Source organism: Aquila chrysaetos, chromosome 6, assembly GCF_900496995.4.
Source record: "Aquila chrysaetos chrysaetos chromosome 6, bAquChr1.4, whole genome shotgun sequence".
In the NCBI taxonomy this organism is placed as follows: Eukaryota; Metazoa; Chordata; class Aves; order Accipitriformes; family Accipitridae; genus Aquila; species Aquila chrysaetos.
Genome location: NC_044009.1, coordinates 46,256,543 through 46,269,206, shown reverse-complemented (window position 1 = coordinate 46,269,206; position 12,664 = coordinate 46,256,543). Strand labels below are relative to the sequence as shown.

General features: G+C 36.4%; 1 protein-coding gene across 7 annotated transcripts in view; it reads right to left on the bottom strand.

Annotated features, from left to right (window-relative positions):
* Nucleotides 1-1,886: 1,886 nt before the first annotated feature.
* The window catches only part of ACMSD (aminocarboxymuconate semialdehyde decarboxylase), a 47,718-nt gene continuing 36,940 nt past the window's right edge, over nt 1,887-12,664 (bottom strand). For all 7 annotated transcript variants that reach the window (XM_030016616.2, XM_030016612.2, XM_030016613.2 and 4 more), the window contains 6 exons: nt 12,375-12,611; nt 10,009-10,102; nt 8,359-8,454; nt 7,728-7,900; nt 2,899-2,997; nt 1,887-2,665 (listed from right to left, as the gene is read on the bottom strand). In XM_030016616.2, coding sequence (XP_029872476.1) covers nt 2,603-2,665; nt 2,899-2,997; nt 7,728-7,900; nt 8,359-8,454; nt 10,009-10,102; nt 12,375-12,611 — 762 coding nt within the window. In that variant the 3' untranslated portion in view covers nt 1,887-2,602. The remainder of the gene's footprint in view (nt 2,666-2,898; nt 2,998-7,727; nt 7,901-8,358; nt 8,455-10,008; nt 10,103-12,374; nt 12,612-12,664) is intronic.

The following is a 12,664-nucleotide window of genomic DNA, read 5'->3' as shown; positions in this document are numbered from 1 at the left end:
TAACACCTGCTATAATGCAGTGTGCAGCTAGTTCTCACTGGGCACTCCGTATTCAGTTACTGATTTTCAGCAGTAGCTTGAGACTATGGATTCAGGGTTCAAAGGGTACGAAAAGGTACTTGTCTTTATTTAAAGTTCTGATCATCATGGATCAACATGAGAGCTCCAAGCGTTCTTCACATGTTTAGTATATGCCACTAGCACTCTACAGTGGTTTTGTTCACTTAAAATTACGTTACAACTAGTTCTTTTACAACTTCAGTGCAAATTTTATACAAGCAGTTATAGTTCTGTAACTATATGTATATTCTGTAACCAACAGAATACTAATGAAATATACAGACGTATAAGGCAGCACGGAGAGACATAAATTACTTGCTTGATCTTCCCAATTGTAAATCATCTTTAAGATTTTTGCAAGTGCAGAGGAAATTTAACTACAAAGACTTCTGTTGTAATTAGGACCTGATCTTTGCCTTCATATTTTTGTGCCTTTAACAATCTTAAAGTGCAATGTTTTACCTCATTGTTTAAATCATTGTGTACAACTCATGGAGTTTGGGTGTTCAACGTACATTTTTCATTCCTTCAATAATTGGTGGAAGAGTATTAAGAATGTTCTCATCTGACTGTGATTAGAATTTTACATTAGCTTTGTTAATGAAAGAAAAGGAAAATGTAGGGAAGATTATATATATCCCTGTCTTAAAACTCTTAACACATCGAGAATAAGTAGAATATCATTAAATAATGACAGTGCATAATGAATATGATTTATGCAGGGTATGCACATTAATTAATTGCCATGCAGAGTGCTGCAATCACCCATTCAGTCACAGGTTAAGGCAATTAAATACTGTTCTTGCTATTGGAGATGTTCCAGACCTTGGTCCTCAAAGATGTAACATTGCATTCTCACTAACTTAACTGGTTTCATTCATAACAAAAATTGAAGGATTAATCCAATTAAAATGTATTGGAGGAATCACAATGTATTTTCCTTTTAAATCCATTTAAACATCTGTGAAAATCAAATATGCTGAAAGAATAGAATATTATATGAGAATGAAGTTGCCTTCTACTTTGAAATTTAATTAAAACAATCTGGTTGAAAATTCGTACATTTAAGTAGCTAAATGCTTGCATGTAGGTATTGAAATAGAAAAGGTCAACAGAAGTCTTGCAAACCTGAGGACAATAAATATTGTTAAAGCTATTTTATCTAGGTCCTCTTTTCCTCTTACGTGAAAACCTGATATTCCCAGGGCCTAAACCTGTGAGCTGCTGTCTACTTCAGCTTCTGATGTCCAGTAGTCTTTTACAGAATATATTTGGAGAAGCAATATAGTAAAGATCCAAATACAATAGCTAGGAAAACATATAATTAACCTGCACAAATGACTTTTTGTTTTCTTTTGGGTTTTTTTTGACACTGTAAAGAAGGACAAAGCCTTCTTTGTAGTCCAACAGAGGCTGGTATCAGCAGGAACTGCTGATGTTCAACATCCTTCAGGTTCAGCCTGTGACATAAGGACAGTTACGGACACAGCTACAAAACCAAATTCTGTCTAATACTATTTTTTTCCTGGAGTGTTCTAAGACTAAACAGAAGAACACGTAGCCAGCAAACGATCCCATGAGAATGGAGACTGTAAGTGCTCATCAGCATTTTTCTGACTCATATAAAATCCTCTCAGGAGGAGGGTGCCTATGCACCCACCGGATAATCATGAAAACCCATTTCAATCGATAGTCTATAAAGTAAGCCATCTTTCCGTTCCTGTACCAGGACTCAAACTAGATAGAGCATTAACATTTCAACATTTAAGTAGCCAACCTTACTTTCAGGAAGGCTTTTTCAAGAAATAGAACGTTAAACCACAGTGTTGCTAAACACTAGTATTTATTTTGACAGTGACACTGATGCACAAAGTAATACCCACACAAATACATTATTTCTGCACCTACAACCATATTGCTCAAATTGTTTCTGATGAATAAATTGCCAGTGGTGTAGGAGGCAGCTAAAAAGTACAAGTCCCCACATAGACCTTTTTCATCCTATCACAACATTTGCAGAGCGTCAGTGCATATCCTTGCAGTGCTGACCTGAAGTGTGGTATGCTGCAATTTCAGTCAGTGGATAAAGGCAAATGTTGCCTTTTATTGGGCATCAACAAAATTCTGTTGAAATTCTGTTTTAAGATTCTTTTAAATTCTGTATACTGGGCATAACAAAGACTGAAATGTAATGGATAAAAGTCACAATCTTCTCAGTTCTTTCTTCCTGGGAATCAAGTCCTAATAAAATTACTTTGATTATCATTCAGAGATTCTTATTACAAATGCAAAAGATGAAATCTTTCCTTTTTTAGGAAAGCAGGGATTTCAGAATTCTTTAAAGACAACCTAAATCCTCAAATGGACAGAAATACCTGTGCATACTAATTTCCAGTACTCTTGCTTTTGTTTTGGAAATAACAGTAGACTGTAATATACTTGTCAAATTTATTTTTCATCTTCATAATTACACATGCAAATAGAAGTATCCCTAAGGATTCAGCGTTATTTCTGAAGTTTGGTCTCTTTAATATCTTCATAATTATTCAAATTGTTTTCTGCTAAGACCCAAAAATTCCAGAGCATTTCCAGCCTTGAGTTTATCCTGTAAAAACAAAACACATATATATGTTTGCGTGTGCTTAACTCGTATTTTACTCAAATGCTTTTACTTGTGCTTTAAAATGAACCACTACAAAGAGACTAAAGGGCCTCTTCCAGTCTACAGAAATCGGTGTACTACACTGATTTTTCAGTGTTTTATCTCTGGTCTAAAACGGGAGGCTTAAGAAGGAGGGACACCGCCCCCCCCCTACCCCCCCAATATAAAGATCATACCTTCAGTTTACTGTCAAAATCTTCCATTGAATCAATCAATTTTCCAGGTTCCAGTTCCCCAAGTGGAAAAGGGTAATCTGTCCCCAAAATAACTTTGTCCTGGTAGTAAAAAGCATGTTGTACATTTTGTAGTAACATTAAACAATATAGCTGCATGTGCTTTCTGGAATTTAAAATAAACCACAGGAAATTATATGTATATATTGGACTGATTAATTACAAAAGTGAATACGAAGATAATCTTTGGGTTCCAACTTTCATTAGGAAAAAAACCAAACTTGAAAACAATGACTCGAGTTTATTGGGCGAATTTAAGTTTGAAAAAAGTACAGGTTATTTATTGGTTTTGTGTTTGGTGTATTTTTATTCTGATATGCAGAAAGTTCAAAATGCAAATCCCAGGCCCATGGGGATGAGTGTATAGTGCTCAGGTGAATACAACACAAATGGTAATTTCCTACTCAGATTGATTTTCTGTACTGTGGTGCTGGTTTGAAATGTAACAAAAAGGCAGCTATTGTTCCCCTACACTACTTGTACTGCTTCTGCAAGTAATTTGCCTAAAATGCAATGATTAATCTTGGTTAAGTGTTGCCATAATTAAGTGGGCAATAAAGGGTACACATAATTCTTCCTTTAGTTTCTTGACTTTTGGTTCTTCTTCATGTTCTTTGCATGCTCTGCAGTGTTGTGTGCTGTCCAAAAAGAGTATGAGAGTTTTCAACACATTTCTTTAAGAATTTCAGGAAGTTGTCCACCAAACTCAGAAAAGATGCTTGGATTTGGATTCTTGAATTTGAAATTCTTGACTACATACACTCACAGAGACACACAAAAACTTGAAATTATATATGTGTGAGAAGAATGTGTAATAAAAAATACAAAGCAATCAATATTATCTTTTGTGTGACACTTTAAAAGCTGTAATAATTGCAATGTGATAATACTTAAAGCATGGTACCATGTAGAATTACTACAAACATTTAATTTTTAAAAAAGTATTTTCTTTAATTTAATTTAACTAGTATTCAGCTTCAGATAACAAAAACAAAATCTCATTTACAAAATTTCATATATTTTTGCAAGTCTATAATTTTTTTAAAATGTCATTGTCTTTAACTGGGATTGGATATTAGCTGTACATTTGAAACATGTATCTGAGAATGAGTGACATGATATGATTTGTTTCTGAAAGCAAGTCAGTGAAAAGAAAATTCAATAAAAATCTGTATGCATCATTCCTGTTACCAGACATGAAAAGAAATAGGCAGATCCTCAATAGGTCCACTTTGTTAGGTTCATTTTCACACTGGAATGATATTTCCCCATTTTATCTGCCTTGGAGAGTGCATACTGCCAACTCTCTTGATTTTATCAAAAGTCTGTTTTCCTTTAAGCTTCCTCTCCTGGAGACATGAATATTTGAAAACCACAGTTTTCATTAAAAATATATGTTTTTAAATGTCTCATGAATTTGAAGTCAAGCCCGTGAATTTGGGGCACTTGTTATAATATTTGAACTCAGTTACCAATACTGAAATAGGATGAAGAAAACATAATTCAGTTATTTTATGAAATGATGTGTTTTTCTTATTTGTCAAATGCTTTATTTTTATTTTTTTACCTCCAGTAGATGTCACCCGAGAGTCTCTGAAAGAACCTATACAAAACCTTGCACAGAATCCAAACAGAAGATATTCTATTGTTCTGTCCTGTATTGTTGTGTTACAATTTATTAAAGAAGTCTTGCCATAAGATTAGAATAGGAGAATTTATACCCTGCTGTCTACTAAATCAAGTTCTGAGTGTAGATTAAACAAAATACATTTGGATGTGTGTACTTCTAAGCAGCTAAATACATTATTTATAATAATTAATCTGATACCAAGATACTTTCTTCAAATATGAAAAACAAATGTATGCCATATACCGCCCCCCTTCCCCCCTTCTCAATAAACATACTAGCTTTATATGAGAAAATAGATTTCTAACTAAAGGAGAAGGAAACCCAGTATTTGCTCAGCTGTTTATTAGTCAAGGTTAAGTAAGCCAGGAAGGTTTGTACATTCTCGTTTACATCTCCTATACACCAAACCAGAAGGAAATTCCACGCCCTCATTGGAATAATATATATATATTATTTCAATTATATTTTTCTTTTCCTCGAACTTAAAGTGTTTCACAGCTAATCGTGATCTATTCATTAGCAATAAAATTAAGAGCTGTAAATTAATAAGAAAAATTTAGAAGCAGCATTATTGCTCTGCTACTAGTGATATTACGCTATTCATTTTTACTCTCTGAGCTTCAGTTTTGTACCCATCTATAAAATGGGAATTGCAATACCTGCCCTTAGCAACCGGGCTCAGAGAAGTCTCTGCAGATAAATAATACTCCTAGCATAATAGATGTATTATTATATTATTCCAAAGTATATCAACAAAGTCAGTTTTCCGTAGAGGGCTTATAGTTTGATACCTTAATTAGTGCATCTCTCCTTTTAGAAAGGTACATATGGCTAATGATTAACCTCAGTGGACCCTTCTCCTCAACAGAACTTTTGTTTTCAGTAATAGAGACCTGAATCTTAAAATGAATCTCGAAGAGCATCAAGCATGAATTCGTCCTCTAATGTTAGCAAAAATTGTATCTGTCTTGAATCTCACCTTCTTTCCTACTATGAGGATACATCTCAAAAAAAGGCCAGATTGCTATAGCCAGTTCAGCTCCAACCTCTGGCCAGAGTGGTTTTACCTTTGGGTGATGGCTCCTGAGGGATCACCATGGGGAAGTTTGTGCAGTGATACACTGAATCATTTAATCCCCTGTCAACCCTGTTCTTCACTTTTTATAGCTTGCGTCATTAGGGATTTTGTGCTTATTTATATTCACTTCATGCTACCTCATCATGGGGGGAGCGAAGGACTGCAGCAATTTTGCAGTCTTAGAAAATTCTTTCTCAGAAATGTGTACTTCTGCTTCCTTTAACTGGGATAGGCTCCAATTAACCTGCACCCAAAACTAAGAAGGGATGAAGTTAAATATACATGACTCATCCCAGCTGTCACTGGATTTTAATATTCATAAGTTCAAAGCCAACACATTACATTCTGATGCCAGGTAATGGCTGTTCCCTAAGGACCTGAAGCCATTTCTAAGCACATCTTTACACACATTGATGCCCTTCCTGCACAGCTCTTAGCTATACTCTGGAGAGCTGTCCTATTTCAAATCCTCAGCTTATAAAGTTACAGTGTCATCCTCAAGACCCAATGGCATTGTTTTTAGCCCAGCATTTATTCATCTTATATGTGTTATTCTGCCAACACACGACTGCACTGAAAACACTGAGATATTTGGTGGGTTTTTTTAAGCATTTGACTCATGGAATGGTATTACGTGAGAATATCAACTTTCATTGGAAAAAGAGGGAAATTTTTAATCTTCATGGTTATAAAGTCTGAAAATGTGATGTGAATGTTTTTTTCCAAGGATAAGATGCCTTAGACTATGAAAAAGAGAAAGAAAATGTACTACTCCCCCCCCAGCTCTCCTGAGTATTAAAAGCATTTAAGTTTTTGGGATCTGACTCATGACTTTTCAGCACTGGGGTTCCACCTGATGTCACAATGCTTGAGCTCAAAATACTCAGAGGAGAATTAAAGAAGTCACCAACATCCCATGCAGTACACTGGTCAAATTCATGGTGTTAAGAAACTTAATTTCAGAAGTCTGCTGAGAAAATAAACACGACACCAGAGAGGCTACTGCTGAGTGACTTAGATTATCAAATTACAGTCCATAACCTCCTCAAACAACTAAATTTCATGTTGCAAAGACTAATCATGATTAGTACAGATTTATTGCAGTAACACGTTCAGACTGTTAGAGGTGAAAATGGGACATCAATAGTATCTTTTCTGGAGAGAGAAAGAAAACATTCGGCTTAGCTGTCTTTGTGAACTTTGGTCATACAAAAGGCCCCGATGACAGCAACAGCCCCACATGTGAGAAAGTACTATGTGAGCCTAGAAACTAATGTACAGGAAACAGGAGTACAGTTGTTGAGACAAGAAGGTCAATGTCAGAGCTTGCATTTCTGTTTTTGACATCTGGTAGGCATCTCCCTGCTAGCTGTAGAAACTCCATGAGGTCCAGAGATCAAGACACAAATACAGGTCACTTGTTGATTTGTAGTGATCCATTGGAAGCTGGCATGAGTGATGCCATCTTCAGCCCCTTCCTGAGCATTTACTAATGAGAAGGAATTATATGAATGTTTTTGGATTTTTGTGTCTCATGCTGTACCCAATTTAAACAGGTTGCTAAACTACAAAGATTTCTTTACTCTCTATGCTAACAATTTAAATATTTTTGCAAACCCATGATGTTTAGTGTGCTCTCCAGGATCCTCACAAAAACTTTCTTTATTCTTGACTTTTTTTTCTGCCTGTAACTTCCCAAGTGCAAGTACAATTTGATTTCTTCAAGTATACACTTGAATTTGAAAATTAAGCCATTTGAAAACAAGGCTCCAAATGAAGCAGTCTTTGCTTGCAGTCTCATCCTGAACAACCTTACACAAGGAACCAGCCTCACTGAACTAAGGTTCACAGTGCATCATTTCCTGGATTAAAACCACTATTTCAGTAACTCCATATAGTAAAAACATTACCAACATGGCAGAAGCTCATCAGTTTATAATAGCTCAGGTTCTGATTTTACTGGGTGAATATGCTGTCTTCTTCCTGCTTTCTTCTCCTTTTTCCTATTTCATAGAGAACTAAATAAAGAATGACTCACCTGCTTCTGGAAGCATTAAAACTCACCTCTCCTATTACACTCGTTAGCAGCCTTAGTGCACCACGATCATGGACAAGAGAGTCTGTGTAAAATGAACCAAGGTATTTTCTTGGATCCACCTTATTATCCACCGCACACAAGTCAGGGCGCATGTTGAATCCATGGGAGATTCGCCCCACTGTGTACGGAAAAGCTCCACCTGCAAGAAGAAATTTTTGGTAACAGAAGCTAAAAATATGCAGGAGGAAAAAAAGCCACATTATCAACAGAGATCCATAAGTTTTACTGTCAGCTATTTACAAAGTGCTCTGCACCAGCAATTTTTTACTCCTTCCCCTTCATTAGCTTCTTTCTCTGTTTTCCCCACTTTTTCACTATTGCGATGCCCAAATTCTTCCTGCTGCGTTCCTCAAACCATCTCCTGTTTCCCCTTCCTCCTCGTTTCCCTTAAAGGCTATTGTAACCTTTCAAACACTGGCTGAAACAGGCTAAGGAGTGTTCATACAAGCAGCCTACCTGGCAGACTATCTTCTTCGGGGTAATAGTACTCAGCGGGTGGCAGGCTTAAAGTGGTAACCCTATTAGCTGGCATACCAGAAAATACAGTTGTACCATGCTCAGCTAACGAACAGGTGTTTCACATGGCATATTACTTACCTCCATGTGCGAAGCAAACTTTCAGCTTAGGAAATTTTTCAAAAATTCCTCCCATAATCATGGAGCAAATGGCTATGGTTGTTTCTGCTGGCATGCCTAAGAACAAAAAAAGCTTTATTGTGTGAGAGTTTTATTTTTTATTTTCCTATTTGAGTTTTAAATGTTATCTTCATTTTCTTCAATTAGCCTTGAGCCTACTGAAAAAATAATAGTTACAGAGCAGCTGCCAAACATTACACATTATTTCTATTAGAGGAACACGGAGCTGAACAGTAATTAACTGAAATGAGGACACAGGACTGGAAGCTAAGATCTTCTGAATTCTAAGCCCAGTTTTTATCCTACACCACTATGGCAGCTGACAGGCAGGTTGGGTATGAACTGCAAGCTTGATTCCTCAGTTATCCTAGCTCAAAGACAAGTCTGGAATACACCAGGTTCTCTTCTCACCTGTGCTTCTCTGTTTCTTTTGTGTGGAAAGTGGGGCAGATATATTGGTGGATATTCCAACACAGATTTGGGGTTTAGTTATGACATGGTGCTAGTTCCTACAGTTGAGAAATAACCTATCTCTCTTTGCCACTGGGTAACTTGGATGCCCAGTGTTAGGAACATAACAGCAATTTAGGTTCCTACATCAGGCCTCAGTTTCTGAGCCCACCTAACATATTTAGAATATCATGCCATTTAGGCGCCTAACTTCTGACATCCAGCTTGAAATTAGGAATTGAGTTCCCCGTATCTATGGAGGAAACAATACCTATCCAGCTCAAAAGATTGTGTTGCATTAATGTTTTACCACGCACTCAGATGAAAAGCCTTATTAGGCTTAGTAGGAAAATCTTTTAATTATACTTTGTTAAGTAAATGCAGGAATTTTAGCCTCTTTTTAAATCTGTGTGGTTGAGCCTGCTCTGATTAAGCCTAATTGATATTAAGATAATGCACTGGTGATTGGGACACTAAAATTTTCCAGTGTATGTTGTGTATGTTTTTCAGAACACCTCTATTGGAGGCAGTGCAAAACCATGCAAATAAAAACAATGCAAAACAGAATAAGTGAGGGTGGAATCAGGTCTAAACATTCCTAGGTAGCAGTATAACCTACCTCCTCTCCTGTTAGTCAATGTTGTTCTGATTTGCCTAGCAGATGGGGAAAAAACCAGAAACTAGATAATTCCTTACATCTATGGGGAGCTTTCAAAGTAGATCTTGTTTCAGCTATAGTTGATGTGAACTTAGATTTATTTCCTCTCTGATCAAACTATTTATAGGAAATAATCCAAGAAATTCTAGGAAGTAATGTTTGGGTTTGCCTACTCTTTCATTTACTCAGGTTATTTCTGAGGAGCTGATTTCAGAGACAAGTCACTTTTCCCTAGTCATCTGCTCTTTGTATTTAGGACAAAAGAGAATACCAGATTCTGTTGCTAGTCTGAATAATTTTAATACTAGGTATTTAAAAGTTAGACAAACTATACAAGCTTAAAAACAAATGTCTGCTGAATTTACACAACAGATTTAATCATAGTACTTGATTAAAAAAAAAAGATTGATAGAAAACTCATGTAGTACCTTTGCAACAATCTTCTGGGCATAATCCAGTGACAGTTCATAAATGTAAATTAAGCAAAGCAAATATACACTCACCTATTAGCCATGGAAACCAATATTTGGACATCCTTCCATCTATCTGCATGTCCCAGGGATGCACAAAGAGACAGCAATTTAATTGTTCAGCAGCCTGCAGCAAAATGAAAAAATATATACCTTAAGTAATCATACCAAAATGCATCTTAGTTCTTAGCCACACTTTAAAGATTACCTGCAAAACTGTACTGACCATTAGTACTAGTAATGAGAATAAGCCCAGAAGTAAGAACTATAAGCAATAGTTGGTTATATTTACTTCTCTGGGCCATATCCAGAAGTCCTCACTCAGTTTCAAAGTTGTTTTTGAGCGTACAGGATTGGAAACACTGATGATAATATCTTTTTAATAAGCCAAGTGTTCCTCAGATTAATGCAGTACAAAAATGCTTCAGCTGTGTTTCTCATCCATCCGGCAGTAAAAAACTCAGTTCAAACTAGCATTGTTTTGGTTTCATTACACATACGAGGATGAACTCTCATACTATTTTATAGAACCATTTTAGGATGGTTTTACAGAATTGTTCCAGCTGCATTCAGGAATTTTCATTGCTGTTGCACTACATTTGTCCCCTTTGGCCCTCTGCCTGGCTTAAAAAAAAAAAAAAGTTAAAACTATTCCTAATCTACCCTAAGAGTTCAAAATCGAGCTGTATTCTGATCAATAATCCATCTCCACTCAAGTATACCAGTTTCTCCAAAACTACTGACATCTTTGGAAAGGAAAACAGAGGAACAATATAGGAAGCTGATTCTGACTGAGTAATTTAACTATGTGCTTAAATTCAAATATACAGTTATCAGAGTCATTTATACGCTTAACCAGGATTTAACAGCTTCGTTTTGTCAGATGTATTTCTGGACCTCCTCTTGTTGCTAAGGAGATTATCACACATTTGAAAAATTTGCGTTTATTTACCCATACATGCATAAATAAAGCTGCAACTTTTGGATTTTAGGGAGTAATTGCCATCTACATTTGTAAACTAAAAATAGCAATTCAATAACTGGCTTGGTAGATTGATAAAATTCATTATCAAATATGGCTTAATTTCACAATCTTTACTATCCAGGGATGCTTCTAGAAGTGATGGAGGTAACTTCCTACATGTGCTAAACAGAAGCTGAAGAATGTACAGTATAAGAGAGATCCCAGTACAAGAGAGGGATCTCAGTACATGGAGCTACTGGAGAGAGTCCAAAGATGATGAAGGGACTGGAGCATCTCTCCTATAAGGAAACGCTGAGAGAGCTGGGGCTGTTTAGCCCCAAGAAGAGAAGGTTCAGCGGTGGATCTCACCAATGTATATAAATACCTGAAGGGAGGGTGTAAAGAAGGTGGAGCCAGGCACCCTTCTGTGGTGCCCTTTGACAGGACCACAGGCAATGGGTACAAACTGAAACACAGCAAGTTCCCTCTGAACATCAGGAAACACTTGTTTACTGTGAGGGTGACGGAGCCCTGGCACAGGTTGCCCAGAGAGTTTGTGGAGTTTCCATCCTTGGAGATATTCAAAAGCCATCTGGGCATGGTCCTGGGCATCTGGCTCTAAGAGTAGGGCATTGGACCAGATGACCTCCAGAGGTCCCTTCCAACCTCAGCCATGCTGTGATTCTGTGAATACCTGCATCTCCAAGAGTGGAAGCTGATAACTGACTGTATATGACCATAAAAACAAATACTCCAGATGCTGCGCTAACAGAATTCTTGAAGAAACTGAGCATTCTGAAAAATAACCTCTATGGATCAATTTCAAGCTGACAGCTATAATAACCTGTGAAACAGATACAGAATGTACATTGATTAAACCCCACAATTTAGACAAATGACCATCCTCATCTGGACCTAAGGCTATTTAAGAAATGCAATCTATAAATTAATTTTATAATCAATACATTCAGTTTGGAACTTTTGGTCCAATTTGCGTAATTCTGTATGGTATTTTGCCTCTATGGGGATCTCTGAAAATCTAAGGGAGTTTTATCAATTATCTCAATAGGATTGGATACAGTAACTTGAACCTAAAAGCAAACAGTGCAGAAATGCTTTATTTGATACTGCACTTATCCTCACAAACCAAGAAGGCAACTCTACAGTGAGAACTCATATCATAAAAAGATTTTGTTATTCATTATTATAAAGTATGTTTCAGAATGTTTTACATTGTATTATTGTCATTATATCCTATAATGAATTATCATATATAATTAAAGCTGAATCTCTCTCATCACTAAGCAGATTAGAAAGCTCAATTGTTTTAATGTATCTATAAATTTAGTTGATGACTGAGTATGCCCCAAGATATTTGTCGACAGAATTTCATATCACAGAATTCCCCAAAATAAGGAAAGAAACATTTACTCACAGCATAAATATCGTACAGTTCTGGTGCATTCAGGTCCCATTCATTGACATGGGATCCTATTTGTACTCCAGGAAATCCAAGTTCATTCACGCAGCGATGCATTTCTTTCACAGCCAGGTCTGGAGCTTGCAAAGGTAACGTACCCAAGCCGATAAACCTCTTGGGGTACTTTTTTACTGTAGCAGCTAAGTCATTATTTAATATCTGGGCTAGATCTAAAGTATCCTGAGGTTTGGCCTGGTAAGATATTAAGCAGAATCGTACATTAAAATATAGTTCTCAAATGTTAT